The sequence below is a fragment of the Salmo salar genome, chromosome ssa05, assembly GCF_905237065.1.
Source record: "Salmo salar chromosome ssa05, Ssal_v3.1, whole genome shotgun sequence".
Lineage (NCBI taxonomy): Eukaryota > Metazoa > Chordata > Actinopteri > Salmoniformes > Salmonidae > Salmo > Salmo salar.
The window spans coordinates 81,419,420-81,443,707 of record NC_059446.1 but is presented as its reverse complement, the minus strand read 5'-3'; the positions used below and the strand labels follow the sequence as shown (position 1 = coordinate 81,443,707).

Genomic DNA, 24,288 nt, shown 5'->3' with positions numbered 1-24,288 from the left:
TTGTCTGACTGATTGTCAAGAGTTAGGATATTTACCTCTGTCTTCATACATGTGTTCTGTCTGGGTTACCAGAAAGTAACATTGAGGAGGTAGACATCTGAGAATGTGCGTGTTTTTGGTGTTGAGTAAGGGCAGGTTTTCCTGTGGTGCTCTATTCTAGTGATGTTGCCAACAGCAGATACAGTCAGGAAGGCTGAGGAATGTCACTGAGTAGCTCTGGGTCAGTCTTTCCAAAACACTAGAAAAGCCATGTTTTAACAAGCAAAGCGGTACTGTCTTGGCTGTACCTATTACCATACACCCCCCACCCCCCCCCCTACACACACACACCCCAGACACACACACACACAGACACACACACACCCCAAATTTCACCCCTGACTGTTTCTACCACAATCCAAACAGCTTATATATAATGGCCCCAGTTTGTGGTTCATGAGGAGGGTTGTTGTAATGCTGGCAGTGCTTCTGACAGCGCTGCTCCCTGCTCACTGTCCAAAGCCAGCCAGCTGTCTGGCCAGCCTACTGTAGCAAGCCCAGCTCAGTCCACTTCAGCCTGCAGACCTCACTGTTATCTGTCAGTCTGTCCAGCCATCCGTTTGTCTGTTCTATTCTCTCCAGTCCACTTTTGTTACTGTTACAGATGAAGTTATAGTGGTGAGAAAGTTACACAGTCGTCTAGTGTGAATTCACCAGGAGCCCTCCCTCCCTCCCTCTCGATATCTCTCTTTACATCCCTCCTCTCTCTTTCTCTCCCCTCTGTCTCCCTACCTTCAGAATATGACAGACAGCTAGCCCCCACCAAAGGAAGCATGGCGTCAGCGTACCTGGACCCCAACCTGAACCACCATGCTGGGTTGGGCGGTGGGGTGTCGAAGCCGGGGACAATGGACCGCGTGCTCAAGATCCACCACTACTTGGAGAGCAACAGTGAACCATCCACCTGGGCCAGCCACATCCGCCACGGAGATGCCACTGACGTCAGGGTGAGCTGAGCAGCTGATTGGGTTAAACACAGTTTACCACATTTCCAGCAACTATGTTTCTTTAAGTTACTGTCTGTATAGTCTCTCCCTATCATCCGTACAGTAGGCCGGAGGTGAGCATTCATCAAATCATTTGGGTTCCGAGATTACAGTCTGTAATATGACTGTTCAAGACAATAGTACTGCTATGGGGAATACAGAGGTATGTATTTGTAGTTTTACCAACTAGACAGACAGTTACCCATCTACTCTACCTACTAGACAGACAGTTACCCATCTACTCTACTTACTAGACAGACAGTTACCCATCTACTCTACTTACAAGACAGACAGACAGACAGACAGTTACCCATCAACTCTACCTACTAGACAGACAGTTACCCATCTACTCTACCTACTAGACAGACAGTTAACCATCTACTCTACCAACTAGACAGACAGTTAACCATCTACTCTACCAACTAGACAGACAGTTACCCATCTACTCTACCTACTAGACAGACAGACAGTTAACCATCAACTCTTCCTACTAGACAGACAGTTACCCATCTACTCTACCTACTAGACAGACAGACAGTTAACCATCAACTCTACCAACTAGACAGACAGACAGATAGTTACCCATCTACTCTACCAACTAGACAGACAGACAGATAGTTACCCATCTACTCTACCAACTAGACAGACAGACAGACAGTTAACCATCTACTCTACCAACTAGACAGACAGTTAACCTCTCTAGGGGAGGTGGGACGAAATCGTCCCACACTATTCAACAGCCAGTGAGAAATCAGAGCGCCAAATTTAAAACCACAAAATGTCATAATTCAAAGTTCTCAAACATAGGACTATTTTACACCATTTTATAGATACACTTCTCCTGAATCGAACCACGTTGTCCGATTTCCAAAAGGCTTTACAGCGACCGCAAAACATTTGATTATGTTAGGAGAGTACATAGACACAAAAAATGCTAAATGCAGCACTAACCTTTGATGATCTTCATCAGATGACACTCCTAGGACATTATGTTCTACAATACATGCATGTTTTGTTCAATCAAGTTCATATTTATATCAAAAACCTGCTTTTTACATTATCATGTGATGTTCAGAACTAGCATACCCACCGAAAACTTCCGGTGAATTTACTAAATTACTCACGATAAACGTTCACAAAATACATAACAATTATTTTAAGAATTATAGATACAGAACTCCTATATGCAATCGCTATGTCCGATTTTAAAATAGCTTTTCGGCGAAAGCACATTTTGCAATATTCTGAGTACATAGCTCGGCCATCACGGCTAGCTAATTTGGCACCCACCAAGTTTGGGACAACCTAAACTCAGAATTACTATTAGAAAAATTGTTGTTTTGGTTCCAAATAATCCATAGTTATATTCAAATAGCTCCGTTTTGTTTGTGCGTTCAAGTCACTATCCGAAGGGTGACGCGCAAACACATTTCGTGACAAAAAAATTCTAAATATTCCATTACCGTACTTAGAAGCATGTCAAACGCTGTTTAAAATCAATTTTTCTGCGATTTTTCTCGTAAAATAGCGATAATATTCCAACCGGGCAACGTTGTTTTCATTCAAAGGCTGAATGAAAAAAATGGAGTAGTCTTGTGAACGCGCATCTCAGTCTCGCTGTCCCCAGGCTGACCACTAACAAAATCTGCTGCTGTTCTTTGCCCAGAGACAGCAGACATCCCATTCCACTTTCTGGCGGCTTTAGAGAGCCAATGGAAGCCTTAGAAAATGTCACGTTACAGCACAGATGCTGTATTTTCGATAGAGATGCAACAGAAGGACAACAAATTGTCAGACAGGGCACTTCCTGTATGGAATCTTCTCAGGTTTTGGCCTGCCATATGAGTTCTGTTATACTCACAGACACCATTCAAACAGTTTTAGAAACTTTAGAGTGTTTTCTATCCAAGTCTACTAATTATATGCATATTCTAGTTTCTGGGCAGGAGTAGTAACCAGATTAAATCGGGTACGTTTTTTATCCGGCCGTGAAAATACTGCCCCCTATCCCAAAGAAGTTACCCATCTACTCTACCAACTAGACAAACAGTTACCCATCTACTCTACCTACTAGACAGACAGACAGTTACCCATCTACTCTACCAACTAGACAGACAGTTAACCATCGACTCTACCTACTAGACAGACAGTTAACCATCTACTCTACCTACTAGACAGACAGACAGACACACAGACAGACAGACAGACAGACAGACAGACAGACAGACAGACAGACAGACAGACAGACAGACAGACAGACAGACAGACAGACAGACAGACAGACAGACAGACAGTTAACCATCTACTCTACTTACTAGACAGACAGACAGTTACCCATCAACTCTACCTACTAGACACAGTTACCCATCTACTCTACCTACTAGACAGACAGTTACCCATCTACTCTACCAACTAGACAGACAGACAGTTACCCATCAACTCTACCAACTAGACAGACAGACAGTTAACCATCTACTCTACGTACTAGACACACAGGTACCCATCTACTCTACCTACTAGACAGACAGACAGTTACCCATCTACTCTACGAACTAGAAAGACAGACTGGTACCTATCAACTCGACTTACTAGACAGACAGACAGTTAACCATCTACTCTACCAACTAGACAGACATACAGACAGTTACCCATCAACTCCACCTACTAGACAGACAGTTACCCATCTACTCTACCAACTAGACAGACAGACAGACAGACGCTTACCCATCAACTCTAACTACTAGACAGACAGTTACCCATCTACTCTACCAACTAGATAGACAGACAGACAGTTACCCATCTACTCTACCTACTAGACAGACAGACAGATAGTTACCCATCAACTCTACCTACTAGACAGACAGACAGACAGACAGTTACCCATCAACTCTACCTACTAGACAGACGGTTACCCATCTACTCTACCAACTAGACAGGCAGACAGACAGTTACCCATCTACTCTACGAACTAGAAAGACAGACAGGTACCTATCAACTCGACCTACTAGACAGACAGACAGTTAACCATCTACTCTACCAACTAGACAGACAGACAGACAGACAGACAGACAGACAGACAGACAGACAGACAGACAGACAGACAGACAGACAGACAGACAGTTAACCATCTACTCTACTTACTAGACAGACAGTTACCCATCAACTCTACCTACTAGACAGACAGTTACCCATCTACTCTACCTACTAGACAGACAGTTACCCATCTACTCTATCAACTAGACAGACAGACAGTTACCCATCAACTCTACCAACTAGACAGACAGTTACCCATCAACTCTACCTACTAGACAGACAGACAGTTACCCATCTACTCTACCAACTAGACAGACAGACAGTTAACCATCTCCTCTACCTACTAGACAGACAGTTACCCATCTACTCTACCAACTAGACAGACAGACAGACAGACAGACAGACAGACAGACAGACAGACAGACAGACAGACAGACAGACAGACAGACAGACAGACAGACAGACAGACAGACAGACAGACAGTTACCCATCAACTCTACCTACCAGACAGACAGTTACCCATCAACTCTACCAACTAGACAGACAGACAGACAGTTACCCATCAACTCTACCTACTAGACAGATAGTTACCCATCTACTCTACCTACTAGAGAGACAGTTAACCATCTACTCTACCAACTAGACAGCCAGTTACCCATCTACTCTACCTACTAGACAGACAGTTACCCATCTACTCTACCTACTAGACAGATAGTTACCCATCTACTCTACCTACTAGACAGACAGTTAACCATCTACTCTACCTACTAGACAGATAGTTACCCATCTACTCTACCAACTAGACAGACAGTTACCCATCTACTCTACCTACTAGACAGACAGACAGTTACCCATCTACTCTACCAACTAGACAGACAGTTAACCATCGACTCTACCTACTAGACAGACAGTTAACCATCTACTCTACCTACTAGACAGACAGACAGACACACAGACACACAGACAGACGACAGACAGACAGACAGACAGACAGACAGACAGACAGACAGACAGACAGACAGACAGTTACCCATCTACTCTACTTACTAGACAGACAGACAGTTACCCATCAACTCTACCTACTAGACAGACAGTTACCCATCTACTCTACCAACTAGACAGACAGTTACCCATCTACTCTATCAACTAGACAGACAGACAGTTACCCATCAACTCTACCTGCTAGACAGACAGTTAACCATCTCCTCTACCTACTAGACAGACAGTTACCCATCTACTCTACCTACAAGACTGACAGACAGTTAACCATCTACTCTACCTACTAGACAGACAGACAGACAGTTACCCATCTACTCTACGAACTAGAAAGACAGACAGGTACCTATCAACTCGACCTACTAGACAGACAGACAGTTAACCATCTACTCTACCAACTAGACAGACAGACAGACAGTTACCCATCAACTCCACCTACTAGACAGACAGTTACCCATCTACTCTACCAACTAGACAGACAGACAGACAGACAGTTACCCATCAACTCTACCAACTAGACAGACAGACAGTTACCCATCAACTCTACCAACTAGACAGACAGACAGACAGTTAACCATCTACTCTACCTACTAGACAGATAGTTACCCATCTACTCTACCAACTAGACAGACAGACAGTTAACCATCTACTCTATCAACTAGACAGACAGTTAACCATCTACTCTTCATACAAGACAGATAGTTACCCATCTACTCTACCAACTAGACAGACAGTTACCCATCTACTCTACCTACCAGACAGACAGACAGTTAACCATCTACTCTACCTACTAGACAGACAGTTATCCATCTACTCTTCATACAAGACAGATAGTTACCCATCTACTCTACCAACTAGACAGACAGTTACCCATCTACTCTACCTACCAGACAGACAGTTACCCATCTACTCTATCAACTAGACAGACAGTTAACCATCGACTCTACCTACTAGACAGACAGACAGTTACCCATCTACTCTACCAACTAGACAGACAGTTAACCATCGACTCTACCAACTAGACAGACAGTTAACTTCTCTAGGGCCAGTGGGACGATTTCGTCCCACCTACGTAATAGCCAGTGGAATCCCGTGGCGCGTTATTCAAATACCTTAGAAATGCTATTACTTCAATTTCTCAAACATATGACTATTTTACACCATTTTAAAGACAAGACTCTTGTTAATCTAACCACACTGTCCGATTTCAAAAAGGCTTTACAACGAAAGCAAAACATTAGATTATGTCAGCAGAGTACCCAGACAGAAATAATCAGACACCCATTTTTCAAACTAGCATATAATGTCACATAAACCCAAACCACAGCCAAATGCAGCACTAACCTTTGATGATCTTCATCAGATGACAATCTTAGGACATTATGTTATACAATACATGCATGTTTTGTTCAATCAAGTTCATATTTATATCAAAAACCAGCTTTTTACATTAGCATGTGACGTTCAGAACTAGCATACCCCCCGCAAACTTCCGGTGAATTTACTAAATTACTCACGATAAACGTTCACAAAAAACATAACAATTATTTTAAGAATTATAGATACAGAACTCCTCTATGCACTCGCTATGTCCGATTTTAAAATAGCTTTTCGGTGAAAGCACATTTTGCAATATTCTAAGTAGATAGCCCGGCATCACAGGCTAGCTATTTAGACACCCACCAAGTTTAGCACTCACCAAAGTCAGATTTACTATAAGAAAAATGTTATTACCTTTGCTGTTCTTCGTCAGAATGCACTCCCAGGACTTCTACTTCAATAACAAATGTTGGTTTGGTTCAAAATAATCCATCGTTATATCCAAATAGCGGCGTTTTGTTCGTGCGTTCAAGACACTATCCGAAAGGGTAAAGAAGGGTGATGCGCCCGACGCGTTTCATGACAAAAAAATTCTAAATATTCCATTACCGTACTTCGAAGCATGTCAACCGCTGTTTAAAATCAATTTTTATGCCATTTTTCTCGTAAAAAAGCGATAATATTCCGACCGGGAATCTGTGTTTTAGTACAAAGAGAGAGAAAATAAAAACATGGGGTCGCCTCGTGCACGCGCCTCAGTCTCATTGTCCTCTGATAGACCACTTACCAAAGGCGCTAATGTTTTTCAGCCAGGGGCTGCAGCAAAGATCCTCAGTTTTCAATAAAGAGTGTCAAGAAGAACAAGAACTTGTCAGACAGGCCACTTCCTGTAAGGAATCTTCTCAGGTTTTTGCCTGCCATATGAGTTCTGTTATACTCACAGACACCATTCAAACAGTTTTAGAATCTTTAGGGTGTTTTCTATCCAAAGCCAATAATTATATGCATATTCTACTTTCTGGGCAGTAGTAATAACCAGATTAAATCGGGTACGTATTTTATCCGGCCGTGTAAATACTGCCCCCTAGCCCTAACAGGTTAACCATCTGCTCTACCTACCAGACAGACAGACAGACAGACAGACAGACAGACAGACAGACAGACAGACAGACAGACAGACAGACAGACAGACAGACAGACAGACAGTTACCTTTTGGTTACTGGCCCAATGCTCTTAACCGCTAGGCTACCTGCCGTTCAGTAGGGCACACTGTAGCTACAATGTTTTGTAACGGAAAACGAAAACAAGTTTTTCTTATTAGACTGTAAGAGAGTTTAGGAGGTGAAAAGAATAGCTAGTTAACGAGGTGATTAAACAAGTGTTTCTTGGAAAAGATTCCAAAAGGCTTTGCTACCACATCTCTTCTGTTAGGTGTCTGGCTCTGTATTGGCAAAGCGCTTCATTTCAAAGTAGACTGCTTCTAATTTATGGTTCAATGGCCTGTGTTGTTGTTTCTGTCGCACTGCTCTGCTTTATCTTGGCCAGGTTGCAGTTGTAAATGAGAACTAGTTCTCAACTAGCTTACCTGGTTAAATAAAGGTTAAATACATTTAAAAAAATAAAAATAAAATAAAAAAACACCTCTGCCTGCTAGACAGACAGACAGTTACCTAGCAACATTCTGAGTGTCCCAAATGGCTCCCTGTTCCCTATACAGCCCTATAGTCGCTGGTCTAAAGTAGTGCACTATTGCTGCTTTTCAACTGTAACATCAGTGTTACACTAGTCTATACACCCTTATGGTATACTAGGGCAACTGTGTTTCTGTAGCTAGGGCTGACGTTGAGGAGTTGTGAGAAGGTGCTTTGTGAGAAGGTGTTAAAGTCCACAGTTTGCCAATGTTATGTAAATGCAAGTTGAAAAGTACCAGTGGCCTGGCTTTGGCCCCAGGTGAGAGCAAGTCCGCCGGAGCCATGGCCCAGTGGGACACGGATGCCAGCCTGCTTAAGGCTTCCAAATGGTTCCCAGCGAAAACAATTAGAAAGAGTTAGTGCATATATTATGATGACATTTTGTGCCGTTTTAGTTTGTTTTGGACTTCGGTAAGGGTTTTTCCGGCTGTTCAGGCACACAACATCTTTCTTGAGGCAAGCCGAAGACAGTAGCTGAAGTCTAGGCCCCTTCATCGGTGATTGGTCAACAGTAGGCATACTTCAATAAAGTCTTTGTTGTCATTCAATCAGAGATGACCCGCTTTCATACAATTTTTTTGGAGAAATACTGCACAAAACATCTTAGTTAGATGTAAAATTGTGCGACCAAGATCTCCTCCGCATAAACGTCAAAATGAATGACAGATTTATTGAGTTATCTTAGATTAATTCTTACTATTTTGATGAAGTGTATACTGGCTACGGCGTCTCAAAATGGACAAACAGTACTATTGCGTTTTTTTCTAGCTTTTCAAGCAAAGGTTTTTTTAAGGGAGTATGCGAGCACACTCATTCAGTTTGCCTAGATGACTTCAGGCTAGCCACCAGCCGAACTGAGGCATGCTAACGCCTTTAGATGGAAGCAGAAAAGTCTGGGCGTTTTGGGTAAAATACTGTATTGAAATGTGTCATATATAGGCAGTCATTTGGGACTCAAGCATCTCACTGTAGAAATCCCCCTATCACCTGGGTGATGTACATTTAACATTTACATTTTAGTCATTTAGCAGACACTCTTATCCAGAGTGATTTACAGGCGCAATTAGGGTTAAGTGCCTTGCTCAAGAGCACATCAACAGATGTTTCAACCAGTCTACTCAGTGATTCGAACCAGCAACCTTTTGGTTACTGGCCCAATGCTCTTAACCGCTAGGCTACCTGCCGTTCAGTAGGGCACACTGTAGCTACAATGTTTTGTAACGGAAAACGAAAACAAGTTTTTCTTATTAGACTGTAAGAGAGTTTAGGAGGTGAAAAGAATAGCTAGTTAACGAGGTGATTAAACAAGTGTTTCTTGGAAAAGATTCCAAAAGGCTTTGCTACCACATCGCTTCATTTCAAAGTAGACTGCTTCTAATTTATGGTTCAATGGCCTCTAACTTCAATACCTGAAGTAGTGATGTCAGACGATGTTGAGGGATGTAATGGAACATGTCATCCCTGAAAGAGATGGGGAGGTCTTCTCGTTAATCATTTTAACCAAGCACGGGCGTCACTTCTCAGATTGTCATAAGCCCCACAGTGGCATTTCAATGATGGATTATTTAACCAGCCCTGCGCCCCTTCCCTTGCTTCCGCATGCAATGACAATCTCTTCCTGGAAGAGAGAGAGAGGACGATCTATCATTCAGTGTAACTGCCAAGCTTTTCTTTTTATTCTATCTACTGTCATAGATAGATGGTTCCCCTGGAGTCCTCAAGTCACCCCGGACTACAGGGATGGATGGGTGAATAGATGGTTCCCCTGGAGTCCTCAAGTCACCCCTGGACTACAGGGATGGATGGGTGAATAGATGGTTCTCCTGAAGTCATCATGTCACCCCTGGACTACAGGGATGGATGGGCCAAGGAAGGCCCTCCCCACTGCTGTCTGTCACACTAGCAATATGTCACTATGACTGCTATTCATGTATCTATATCTCCTGCCCTCTGAATCACAAACTACAATCTGTAGGACAATTCATTACTGTCAATTACTGTCAATCAAACTCTTCGTCCGCAAAGGGAATAGGGTGCCATTTGGAACACAGCCATACTGATCTTTTTAGGATTATGACTGACGTGTTGTTGATTGAATCTCATCTCTGAGTGATTCCTCCTCTAACCTCAGTGTGTATACTGTCTACACGTCTGTCCTTTGACATTGACTGAAATTCATTTCAGAGTGACTCTATAGCCTAAGTGTGTGTCTACACATGTGTCCCCTGACAGGGTATCATCCAGAAGATAGCAGACATCCACAAGGTGAAGTGTGTTTCCTGTCTGGGCCTGCGTCTCAGCCACCTGCGCTCAGGGAACATCCACTGGCTGCACCCCGACATGGGGGTGTCCCGCGTCAGGGAGAGGTACGAGCTGCTCCACCCTCAGGATGAGTGGAGGTAAGAACTAGGACAGAGACATACTGTATGAAGCTATATTTACACTGCTGATCCCTGGTCCCAGTTCTGTCCGTATGTGCTGTTTGACCAACTCCTATTGTCATTGTTGCGTTGGCAAGACAGCACAAACTGATCTGGGAGCAGGCTACATAGACACGTTGAAATACTGTATAAAGCCATATTTACACTGGTCTGTCACCTTAAAAGCCTTTACGCTGCCGCCTTTATGCATATTCGCTCCATGTAATTCTGCTTTAATATAAATATTCAAACACTTCCTATGAATACAATCGTCATAATGCATTATAAGTGCATGTACAGCACCTTATGAGCTTTGCATAACTTAATTCATAACTCAATTATGTGAGTAAGACATCCGGGCTACAGCCTTGCCACTTGAAACGCATGACCATGTTTAAACTGTCTAACTAGTGCTCACTAGCTAATATGGGAACAAATTTGGTTGTTTTAATGGATTCAGACCAGTGGCAAAGCCAAGGGGCTAAAATATGTCATGGAACGAAGTGTCCTTGTTACTAGGGAGATGTGTGCAGTCAATGTCATTGCAAGGCGCTTGGTTATTTGATCAATGTAGTACAGGGATGAAATCAGGATTTTATGTGCCTTGTATTTTCAAATGTAAACCCACGGATGGGGGAATTGGGCAGAGTTGCAACGGAACCGAAAATCAATTGTTGCCATGCTGTTAATTAGGCCGAGTGGCCTTGAATTTCCTTCCAGTCTGCCTGCATAAATCATGCTTCCTCAGAAGCAGGCTGAAAACCCTCCATATGGCGTTCCAATGTAATTAGGCCTTTATAGGCTAATATACATGTCTCCTCCTGTCTCATCACTGTTGTTGGAAGGGAAATTAGACTACAATGAGAGATTCACTGACAAAGTCAACTGAGAACTTGTTGAGGAGGATAGTAATTAGAGAGGACTGAACTATCTGTTTATGTGATTCCCTTCTACTCCTGACTGAGTGGAAGATATGGAGAGAGAAATGCCATATCAGAGATAGCAGAGCAATGTCTAAACAGCTTTTATTTGGGTGATATTCCACACTGTACTCCCCCTCACCTTTGCTTCCTTCATGGCCAGACAGGGCAGTGTGTTGACATGTTTGGGAGGTAAAGGATTTGTTTTAGAACTTTATCCAGCCTTCCTCTAACAGATACTACTGTTCTCTGGGCAGGTTGCTTCTCACTCACCTTATTATAACTTTGTGTGTGTGTGCGTGCGTGCGTGTGTGCGTGCGTGCGTGTGCGCGTGTGTGTGCGCATGTGTCTCTTCAATTCTGAAATGTGTCCAGCTGGAAGAATACATTTGAATAATGTAACAGGCCTAGTTAGATGTTCCCAAAGAATAAAAACATGACAGCAGGCATTTCATGACTCAGTTTAAACCCTGGCCACCTGTCCTTCTCAGAATTATATATGAATCCCAACTGTGATGCTCACAAATCAAGATGGAACATAACTGTTCTAAGTGAATGTTCTAAGAATACTCAATGATACAATACGTTCTACCTCGCAGAACAACCTGTTCTGTTCCTAAGCAGCATTGTATTTGCATAGGACGGTAGGACCTACCATTGAACACAGTGAGATAATGCATGCTTTATACTGTAGACCACAACCACCACAGCAGAGCTCATTCTGTCTGTCCCCACCTCATCTCAGTCAGGCATCAGTGCAGAAGTAATGGAGCTAAATAATACAGAGGACATGAATTGACTGTGTGCTATTGTTAGTGGTTCTCTGGTGAAGTTAGCTCAGGGGATACTCAGTGACTGTGCTGCTCATTCATTATGAAATAGTCTCTTTATTCAGCCTTAATTCCTTCTGGCGATAGAATAAGCCCTGTATCGTCAGTAATAGCAAAAATCAAACACCATTCAGATGCTGTAGTGATTTAACACAGGAAGTAGACCTATTGCAGTTGTCGTGACGTTGGCCTGTGGGTAAGGTTTATGACCCCCCCCCATAAATACCTTTCTCCCTTCCCCTCTCTTACTGACCCTACTGAAGGACTGCTGTCCTGTTAAATATAGAGAGTCTGGGAACATCAAACAAATGGGGAAAGGAACCATATTTTGGTAATAAAACCAGTTGGAAATATGCTTGATAACGTAATGAATATGTATGTTAGTTCGCTTGTCATCTGAGACATTATGACTGATGACAGGACGACATAAACGGTACATGAGAAAGTATACACTCTCTAGTTATCAGAGTAACATTGAATTGTTATGCAATTGAAATGTTTGATATTGAAATTGTTTGTTAGGAGATTAAATGTAATTTTAGCTTCCAAATGAGAGAATTGGGTTTTCATAAGGAAAGTGCCCTGCTTGATCAGTGGCCCACCCCTGTGAAGATGCAGGGGTTATAAACGATGAAACACATCCTTCCCCCGCTCCACTATATAAGCCTTTGACGAACAGATAACCATGTTGTTCCAGTACGGGAGGTCTGCAGCCTCTACGTTAGAAGGACACACATGTCAAGTACAGAACTAAGCCAACCTCGGCGTGAGCTTTGATGGCGAATGGTATGAACTTTGAGCTTATTCACTACAGAAGTGATACTTCCTAGCCGTTGAGTTAGCAGCGGCCGCTGTAGACGGGGGCTAGGAAAGGACGGACGACGGATCCAGTCTAACAGACGGACGAAGATACCACCACGTATCCAATTTACCACCAGAGACATTTTTAAGAGTTTACAGGAAGATCTGTTGGCCAACCCGGCCAGCATCTACGACCAATCTACCGAAGCGCAGCTCAGAGTAAATATTTATTGCATTTTCCTTTTCCAAATGGGCGGTAATTTAGAATGCATAAGATAATGTATTTACGATAGCATAGCTGCTGTTTCTGTGTTCCTAAATCTTCCCGCTCTTTCATTCAAGCCCAACCCCCTTTCCTTTGTGTAACCAGCTTTCATACAGGTTCCGTTCACCAGGGGTGAATTCTGTATGACATCATTGTATTCTGTGTATTTGTAATTCTGTGTGATTAGTTAGGTATTTAGTAAATAAATAATTAAAACCCAATTTTGTATTGCTGATTCAACTTGTTAGCCAGGGTTCGTGAAGATAGCCAAGAATTTACATCTTTCATTATGAGACTGAAAATAAGATAAGGGTTAATATTGACTGCTATCGATGTAAAATATTATAAAGTATTTTAAGAGTTTATTCGGAAGATAACGGCTCTATAAACGTTCTTCCGTGGTGCCCCGACTTTGTAGTTAATTACATTTACATGATTAGCTTAATCAGGTAATATTAATTACAGAGAAATCATTTTATAAGTTAGCATGTCATATCACTTAATCCGGCATAGCCAAAGACACGACACAGTGTTCATTTGTTACATTTCTGTTGTTTAGAGCATTTCAATGCCTGCATCCCAAATGGTTCCATGTTCCCTTTAAAGTGCACTACTTTTGACCAGGGCCCGTAGGGGCTATATAGGAAATAGGGTGACCATTTGGGACGCATCCAGTGTCAGACCACATGCTATGTCTCTCATTAGCTTTGCGTTCCTCACCAGGCTGTACAAGGCTGTTGAAAGGAAGAATGGATAATGGATGGATATCTGTGTTGGGGGGGGTGACCTCGTCTCAATGCTTTCATGCCATGGAGCGTGTTACTGCTTGTCTTTCTGTGTCTCCGTTGTTGAGCTGGTGAATGGTGCATAGTTTGCACAATAAAAGCAAGCAATTGATACATTAGGAGAAAACGATCCTAATTTACCTTATTGTCGAAGACAAATTTATCTTGAACATTGGATCTCACAGTCATGTCAATAGCATGTTCATCGAAGAAACATTCTAGAACACTGGTTCAATGGAAGTGTTGACAGACCAGCAGACACTCTAAAATACTCATTCAATACCCATGACACTGTCCTCAAGCCATTCATACAGACATCAAATGAATGACTTGCCTTTTACACATAGAATCATAATGTACTGAGTCATGTACCTTCCACTGGCTGCTGTTCTATTATCTCTCTCTGGTGTAGATCACAGCTGAGTAGAAAACACCAGAACTGCATTCAAAGACCATCTGATCTGATATGACAGAGCCGGGAAAGGTTTTCTCTAGTCAAAGACTTTGTAATTAGAAGGAACAGGCTTAGAACAGAGTTTGAACAAGCAGCTATTTCAAGCTGTTCAGTAGTTTATTTCACCTTGTAGGTTGATCAGAAGGCTGTGGCTGGATGTTATAGTTATTCCAGGAATGATCATGGAGGTCTCTCCCTGCCAAAGATGATGATGTCTCGATGATGCCTATGCCTATATAGGGCACTACTTTTGACCAGGGCCCATAAGGTTCTGGTCAAACGTAGTGCACTATGTAGGTAATAGGGTGCCATTTGGGACGCAGACTCAGTCTCACTGATCTCTTTGATCAGTTCCATATGAAATGATCCTCTGGGAAAGTACAGAATAATGACAACGTGCTGGCTTGTACCGTACTTCTTACACATTCACAGCGCTGTATAATAACACACAGAGGTTGTTAGATATCAAAACAGCATTTGCTCTGTCCTAACTCTTCTGTATCAATGTGTTCCTTTGGAACCTTGTTTCTGAGTTGTCCTTCGTCCTCTTTAGCATCGAGCTAACCATATGGCATTTCTTTCTCCACAGGTATGAGCTACGGATACGCTACTTGCCAAAAGGATTCTTGAACCATTTTTCAGAAGACAAACCTACACTGAACTACTTCTACCATCAGGTGAGGAAAGAAACCATAATCAGATTGAGTTAGGACCGTCAGGTGTGGACAGAAACCATATTCAGATTGAGTTGGGACCGTCAGGTGTGGACAGAAAACATATTCAGATTGAGTTAGGACCGTCAGGTGTGGACAGAAACCATAATCAGATTGAGTTAGGACCGTCACGTGTGGACAGAAACCATATTCAGATTGAGTTGGGACCGTCAGGTGTGGACAGAAACCATATTCAGATTGAGTTGGGACTGTCAGGTGTGGACAGAAACCATAATCAGATTGAGTTAGGACCGTCAGGTGTGGACAGAAACCATAATCAGATTGACTTAGGACCGTCAGGTGTGGACAGAAACCATATTCAGATTGAGTTAGGACCATCAGGTGTGGACAGAAACCATATTCAGATTGAGTTAGGACTGTCAGGTGTGGACAGAAACCATATTCAGATTGAGTTAGGACCGTCAGGTGAGGAAAGAAACCATAATCAGATTGAGTTAGGACTGTCAGGTGTGGACAGAAACCATATTCAGATTGAGTTGGGACTGTCAGGTGTGGACAGAAACCATATTCAGATTGAGTTGGGACTGTCAGGTGTGGACAGAAACCATATTCAGATTGAGTTAGGACCGTCAGGTGTGGACAGAAACCATATTCAGATTGAGTTGGGACTGTCAGGTGTGGACAGAAACCATATTCAGATTGAGTTGGGACTGTCAGGTGTGGACAGAAACCATATTCAGATTGAGTTAGGACCGTCAGGTGTGGACAGAAACCATATTCAGATTGAGTTGGGACCGTCAGGTGTGGACAGAAACCATCTTCAGATTGAGTTAGGACTGTCAGGTGTGGACAGAAACCATATTCAGATTGAGTTAGGACCGTCAGGTGAGGAAAGAAACCATAATCAGATTGAGTTGGGACTGTCAGGTGTGGACAGAAACCATATTCAGATTGAGTTGGGACCGTCAGGTGTGGACAGAAACCATATTCAGATTGAGTTGGGACTGTCAGGTGTGGAAAGAAACCATAATCAGATTGATTTGGGACCGTCAGGTGTGGACAGAAACCATAATCAGATTGATTTGGGACCGTCAGGTGTGGACAGAAACCATATTCAGATTGAGTTGGGACTGTCAGGTGTGGACAGAAACCATATTCAGATTGAGTTAGGACCGTCAGGTGTGGACAGAAACCATATTCAGATTGAGTTGGGACTGTCAGGTGTGGACAGAAACCATATTCAGATTGAGTTGGGACCGTCAGGTGTGGACAGAAACCATAATCATATTGAGTTAGGACCGTCAGGTGTGGACAGAAACCATATTCAGATTGAGTTAGGACTGTCAGGTGTGGACAGAAACCATATTCAGATTGAGTTGGGACTGTCAGGTGTGGACAGAAACCATATTCAGATTGAGTTCGGACTGTCAGGTGTGGACAGAAACCATATTCAGATTGAGTTAGGACCGTCAGGTGTGGACAGAAACCATATTCAGATTGAGTTAGGACCGTCAGGTATGGACAGAAACCATTCAGAGTTCTTCCCTCTCTGTTTATCAGAGAAAGACACTATAGTGTCTTATGATTTTTTTCACAACAGGTAGAGGACAATGTGTGACAACGTCAGCTGGCTATACTTCAAATGGCTGCAGGCTATATAAACTCTGTTAAATAGCTTCTGGAGACAGTGAAACGGCCCTGCTGGGGTGGTGCAGTGGGACTGAGAGTGCGTTATATAGCTGTCTGGGCTGCTGGCCAGAGGTTCTTTGAGAAGAAACCCACCAGAAAGTCCAACAGCTGAAAGCTGTGTGTGGCTACAGTCTGGTAGATTCACCTGCTGGGTGATATGAACGGCAGCCATCCCCTGCTGGGTGATACGAACGGCAGCCATCCACTGCTGGGTGATATGAATGGCAGCCATCGCCTGCCGGGTGATGCAGATATAGATGTACTATTGTAAAGTGGTTGTTCCACTGGATATCATAAGGTGAATGCACCAATTTGTAAGTCGCTCTGGATAAGAGCGTCTGCTAAATGACGTAAATGTAAATGTAATGATACGAACGGCAGCCATCCCCTGCTGGGTGTTAGGAACGGCAGCCATCCCCTGCTGGGTGTTAGGAACGGCAGCCATCCCCTGCTGGGTGTTAGGAACGGCAGCCATCCCCTGCTGGGTGTTAGGAACGGCAGCCATCCCCTGCTGGGTGTTAGGAACGGCAGCGATTCAACATATAGAACCACCTAGAAATGAATAGACATTGATGGCTGATGTTCTGGTCAGAGGTGATAGGACGGCCACCTGCTGCTGTTACATACAAGCTCTGGTGTTTTCTCTCTTAGAGAACTGAGTTAGCCTCAAGTCTCGTGGCTCATTAAAGTCAGTCCATGTGAGCTGGACCCATCAGCTGCAGCTCAATCAGACTAACTAATTAATAATATAATCATATAATATATGCCATTTAGGAGACGATTTTATCCAAAGCGACTTATGCGTGGGTGGTCCAGGGAATCGAACCGGCTATCCTGGCATTGCTTTACCAGCTGAGCATCTGATGACAACCACAAGTAACTGAGGACCTCGTTCCATCTCCCTGTTGCTGTCTTACAGTAGATTCACAATGCTCACTACACTATCTGTCACTACTTTAGGAGTTCTCTTTGTCATGGAGAATGACTGTGATGATGTTTCTCAGGTCAAGAGTGACTACATGTTGTCATGGAGAATGACTGTGATGATGTTTCTCAGGTCAAGAGTGACTACATGTTGTCATGGAGAATGACTGTGATGATGTTTCTCAGGTCAAGAGTGACTACATGTTGTCATGGAGAATGACTGTGATGATGTTTCTCAGGTCAAGAGTGACTACATGTTGGAGGTAGCTGATCGAGTCGACCAAGACATTGCACTTAAATTGGGCTGCCTTGAAATCAGGTGAGTTCTATTTCAAATACTTGATATTTGATATCTTATAAACAGTGAATTCATGTACTCGTCCAATATTCCATAATTAGATATACATTTTGACAACTCACAATTTGTTTATTATCTTTTGTTTTCTGTTACAGGAGATTTTTTAGGGAAATGCGAGGAAATGCCCTGGATAAGAAATCAAATTATGAATTATTAGAGTAAGTGATTATTTTACTTAAAGGCCCAGTGCAGTCAAAACTAGATTTTACTTGTGTTTTATATATATTTCCACACTTTGAGGTTGGAATAATACTGTGAAGTTGGGAAAATTATGATAATGCCCTTTTAGTGTAAGGGCTGTTTGAAAAGACTGCCTGCAATTTCAGCCTGTTTTGGTGGGATGGAGTTTTGGCCTGCCTGCTGACATCACCAGGTGGTAAATGAGTTAATAGACCAATAAGAAAGAGAGTCCCAAACGTCTCTGCCCATAACTGCTTGTTTTCAGTTTCCCACTCAGACCACTCCAAGACAGTCCTAGCAAAATTCTTGCTTGAGAAACTGCTATTTGCTAAAAAGCTATTTTTGTTTATTTTTTACAATTTTAGTTGAAAACAATTCCAGTACTTAATTGTTACATAGAAATGATTTATATTGAGATAAAAAAAATGGCTGAATTGGACTTTTAAAAAGGATGTATTTCTGTATTAACAACATACACGTCATTATCTTAACACTGTCTTCGAACAGAGATCCTACAATTCACCTCTATGAACCTGTGCTGTGCTGAGCCTTTGACCGTGTGTGTCCTCTCTCCTGGCTAGACGTATGTAGGCTAGTGTAAATTTACTGCCTTCCTCGTGAACCTCTCACTCTGGACGCTTCGCAAATGGCACCCTATTCCCTATATCTCTGGTCAAAAGTAGTGCAGTATGTAGGGAATAGGATGCCATTTGGGACGTAGTCTCTGTTGAAATGTGTCTGATCTATTTATAGTGTTAGAATAATTTATCCTCATTCTCATCACCTTCTACAGCGTCATTATAATGTCCCCACACCCCAGTGATGGCACTGTGATAGTGTGAACAGGACCCCCACTATTTTATAGCCCTTTCAATTCAATTCAAAGGGCTTTATTGGCATGTGAAACATGTTTACATTGCCAAAGCCTTTCACACTCTGGGAAGGTGGCTGCCCGATAATATCTATCAGTTTAACCAAGGATGTGTCTAAAATCGCACCCTATTCCCTTTATAGGGTCCTGGTGAAAAGTTTTGCCCTATTAGGTAATAGGGTGCGATGTGGGATGCAGCCCAGGGTTCCTGCTGGGAAACAGACATGCTGAACTCATTAAGGTCCTTTCGGCTCCCGAGTGGCGCAGCGGTCTAAGGCACCGCATCTCAGTGCTAGAGTTGTCACTACAGACACCCTGGTTCAATTACAGGCTGTATCATATCTGGCCATGATTGGGAGTCCCGTAGGGTGGAGCAGAATTGACCCAGCGTCATCCATGTTAGGGTTTGGCTGGGGTAGGCCGTCATTGTAAATAAGAATTTGTTCTTAACTGATTTGCCCAGTTAAATAAAGGTTCAATAAATAAAATAAAGTGGAACTGACAGCATTTTAGTAACATTACATCTTATTAAAATCTCTTCATATACACCCCCAGGAAGAACATCACACTTTTATTACATATGGTCATTTTCACATTTTCTTAATTTCTTAGACTGTTTGGGAATTACGTATACTAAGGCATTTGAAAATTCTATGTAGCAATATAGAGTGGGAAAGTAGCCTCGTGTTTGGACAATTAATAGACACTGCAGTAAATAAAACCGAATTATAACATCTCTCTCGTACAGGACCGGAGTCTACACAGACCGGTGTGCCATAGCCAATCAGAGCTACAGTAGGCCTTTATGCAAACAAGCCATTTGCCACATGGCCTGCCATCATTCACTTTGAACTGGACTGTGTGTTTACAGGCAGTAGGGCCTGTCATCATTCACTTTGAACTGAACTGTGTGTTTACAGGCAGTAGGCCCTGCCATCATTCACTATGAACTGGACTGTGTGTTTACAGGCAGTAGGGCCTGCCATCATTCACTATGAACTGGACTGTGTGTTTACAGGCAGAAGGGCCTGTCATCATTCACTTTGACCTGGACTGTGTGTATACAGGCAGTAGGGCCTGTCATCATTCACTTTGAACTAGACTGTGTTTACAGGCAGTTGCAACAACGCGACTTTAGATCATTAGAACGCATTCACCAAAAGCCACAAAATAGACCTGAATGGATTTCTTTAAATACCACGGGAGTCCTCATACATTTGGAAACTTTACAGTTCTATTGATCAAACAACCATGAAAAGGTAGGCTCTCGCTCCCTTAGTTGTTTATGCACATCAACAACAACAAGATCAACAACTAATGCTAGCCAGAGCAATATGTGCTAAAATGTAATGAAGGAACATTAGATAAACCCTCTCAAACTTGTTCAGCTAGTTGGCCGTCAAAATTGCACTGATAAACAATGGGGAAGCCTACTCGTCCTTCTTAAGCTTGCTTGCCAATCCATGCTTGTCCCAACCAAGCACCAAAGCTAACTGGCTAAAGTTGGCTAACTTGCTAGCTAGCTACTTAGAGACAGAAATGAGAGAACACCTCACTCTGACCGTTTACTGACACTGGTCATATTCAGCAGGTGTTGCGCGTTCGTTAATTCATCAGTTATTCTGCGCTCTGGCACACTCAAATGAGAGTGTTCTGAAATCGGAGTAGCTAGATAGCCAGAGTGAATTTGAGAACACGAGATATACTAGCTAACTGGATAACAGTCATTCAAGTTCTAGTTAGCTAAATAAATAACTGTATATAGCCACTAAAAAAAAAATATGAGGGGAAAAGTCAGTGCATCCTGAATGGAGGAAGCAAACAATGTGATTTACAACCTGATAGCAGTATTTTCTGAAATGTATTGGTGAATTATATTAATCTTGCATTGAACTGCATTAATCTATTCTGCAAACAATGCCTTAGTGTACGCCGTGGAACGCTGAGTCAAATAGAACCTATTTTTAAAACCTCTTATGAAATTAATTTTGTAGCATAAACTGGGAATTTGATGATTTTGACTGATATTATGATTGTCTGTTTGTTTCATATCTGCAAAGCAGTTAAAATGCTATCAGTTCCAATTTAACTGAGCAGCTTCACACTGTCACCACTGGTTGCGACAGAATCCTGGCTCTGGCTTATTCTCAACAAATAGATGCAATCTGAAGATTTGCCCTATCAGCCACAGCGGGTAGGCTATGGTTACTGTACGCCCCAAGTGGCACACTATTCCTTACATAGTGTGCTACTTTTGTCTCACTATGTGATGCACTATAGGGAATACTGTGCCATTGGGGATGCAGCCTATATCAGGAGCTAGAGTTTTATGTTCCTCGTTGGAGCATGGTGGTGGAGGTGAAAGGCCATTGGTGTCTTTATGTTCCCAAAGCAAATTATTTGTTTGTTCTGGACATATTTGCGTTAGTATGTATTTTCAGACTGACTGTGTGTTGCAGAGCCAGAACAACACCACTCCACCACGCTGGGATATTAGTCAGCCAAACTGCCTGGGTGAATGGTGATGTTATATATCTAGGCCAGACTGTGTACTTGGCCTATACAGAGAGAGACCGCAGGCTGGCTCTTAACCAAATGATAGGGCTATGGAGGGGTGGTGAGTGTGTGGCGTTGACTACACAGTAGCTAGCTATGGAAATGCTCAGTCCTGTTGCCATCTACCAACTGACAGGTGCTCTATCTGGAGCCAACTAAAAACAAAGTGGTGCTTTAAGAGGGAATTATGCTGTTTTAAAGACACTCGCTTTTTAAGTAACTCTCCTTTAAAAAAATGTATTTTAGACGTAGTGTTTTCACATGCCAGGCTTGATACAGAGTCAGTGACAATGAAAATGGCAAAAAAAATATTGATTTGATATAAATAAAAAAAATCTCTACTCTGGTTATAGATGATTAATTCAATTTCACCTGCTGCTGACCTCGTTTTGGTGTAATGAGCACATATTCTTGTTGACCAATGCTGTAATGCAGTACTCTTTCTGCTCTGTCCTCTGCAGAAAAGATGTGGGTTTACGAAGATTCTTCCCCAAGAGTTTGCTGGACTCTGTGAAGGTAAGAAGACCTTCTTTGCTCCCTTTCCCCATCCTGGGGGTTCTAACATTGGCCTCTGCAAACAGGGAGATGCCATTGTTCAGACTGAATCAGTATCATCACCTGGCTGGCTGGCTGGCTGGCTGGCTGGCTGGCTGCTCCTCATAGTCTTACCCCAGAGAATAGGTGTCCCAGTTCTGCACAAACCTCACAGTCCTGTTGGAAACCGTTCCGGTGGAATGGTCAGGCTCTCTCTTCATCCTCTCTGTTTCTGTGTCTGCCCTTACAGGTCTCCAGACTGCGACCAATTACATTTTACATTACATTTACGTCATTTAGCAGACGCTCTTATCCAGAGCGACTTACAAATTGGTGCATTCACCTTATGATATCCAGTGGAACAACCACTTTACAATAGTACATCTATATATATATTTTTTTTGGGGGGGGGGTTAGAAGGATTACTATATCCTATCCCAGGTATTCCTTAATTACTAACATTTTGCGACCCTTTGACTTGGCTGTACGAGTTAAATGTATTACTAGTCACACTGGTGCGATCTGCACATTCAACCTGGTCACCTCAATCAAAACGTCTTATTTTTTTGGCAAATAAAACCATGAATTTGTCAAACAGTAAAGTGCATTATCCTCATGACTCCTATAATAAAAGTGTTGTCCCTGCCGCTGTGCCCGGCTGCTGGCATGAGCAAACCTTTCACACTCTCTCTCCCCCCTTGTGCACTGCCAAAATGCCTGCCTCTCCCTCCCACGGATGCTTGCTCCCAGCACACCAAACCCCAACCCCTGTCACTCAAGCAGGCAGCACAGTTCTTCCATAGAGAGTGTAAATAAAAAGGCCAGAAACTGCTTCTCCAGTAGAAATCCCAGGTCACGCTTGTAGGTGATGTCGTGGCGACATTATCTAGCTTAGCTCATGTGCAGAAACATGTCATCGGGTCTAATGGTCGTGTCGCACCGAACTTCGCATGTGCAGGTCATCAAATCAAAGGCAATTCTTCGATATACAGTTGTTTTTTATGAAAATGAAAACATGTCAGTTTGTCAAATTAGGTTTTACCTTTAGATTTAGAGAAAACCCCAAACTGCAATGTTGGGCCTCTGGGTTTAGAAACTCTGTGGTTCCTCGCTGTTTACATTCTCTCAGCATGCTATCAATGCATGCACTCAACAGATTCTTCCAAAACAAGAAGGATACCGCTTTCCACGTTGCTTCTTGATATGAATCCATGTGTTTTCTGTTCTGTACTATTTGTTTGTGTGTCTTGCTCTCTGCAAAGCGCTAGTCAGTTGTTCTTAGGAAGCTGGCATATGCCTAAATTAATGCTAATCGCTAACTAGCTAAAAGCCATTTAGCAAATGTACTGAGCTAAAGCAGATCAAACAGGATCTCTAATACAGATTGCTACTAGCCAGCAGTGGTGGTTCTGTAAGTCAGGGTGTTGTTTGTCCAACGGTATGAATTAGAGAGCCTATATTCTTTATATCTTTGTCTAAATATAACATAAAATATCAAATGTAATTAGGGTCCCCTGGGAAACACTGACCAACACTTTGGTTCCAGTGGTGGTCGGTTTCGTTTAAGATGAGGGAGGACGATTCTTTTTTTTATATGCTTGGCCTTATTTCTGTTACAGTATGTTGGATGACTGTCATTCATATTCCATTCAACCAGCTCAATGTAACATTGATAGGTTTAGGTTACTTACTACATGGGTACTACCAACCTATCCTATGAATGAAGGTGGTAATTTCCTTTTATGCTCTCAGGACATGCGTGGGTAGTACCCTAACGACCATCAGGTCCTAATGGCCTGGTACTCAGGGCTCTACTGTCCCTCCATCAGATCCTAATGGTCTGGTACTCAGGGCTCTACTGTCCCTAAATCAGGTCCTAATGGCCTGGTACTCAGGGCTCTATTGTCCCTCCATCAGGTCCCAATGGCCTGGTACTCAGGGCTCTAGTGTCCCTCCATCAGG

The 24,288-nt window shown here is 42.7% G+C and overlaps 1 protein-coding gene across 10 annotated transcripts in view; it reads left to right on the top strand.

Moving 5' to 3' along the window:
- LOC106606028 (focal adhesion kinase 1) overlaps positions 1–24,288 on the top strand; it is a 135,559-nt gene that overhangs the window by 34,340 nt on the left and 76,931 nt on the right. For 9 of the 10 annotated variants that reach the window (XM_045719121.1, XM_045719123.1, XM_045719122.1 and 6 more), the window contains 6 exons: positions 778–986; positions 10,299–10,465; positions 15,130–15,217; positions 18,067–18,146; positions 18,281–18,343; positions 22,254–22,308. In XM_045719121.1, the coding sequence (XP_045575077.1) occupies positions 813–986; positions 10,299–10,465; positions 15,130–15,217; positions 18,067–18,146; positions 18,281–18,343; positions 22,254–22,308 (627 nt within the window). In that variant the 5' untranslated portion in view covers positions 778–812. Of the gene's footprint in view, positions 1–777; positions 987–10,298; positions 10,470–15,129; positions 15,218–18,066; positions 18,147–18,280; positions 18,344–22,253; positions 22,309–24,288 lie in introns of those variants that run through there. The other variant, XM_045719128.1, reaches the window with a different exon arrangement.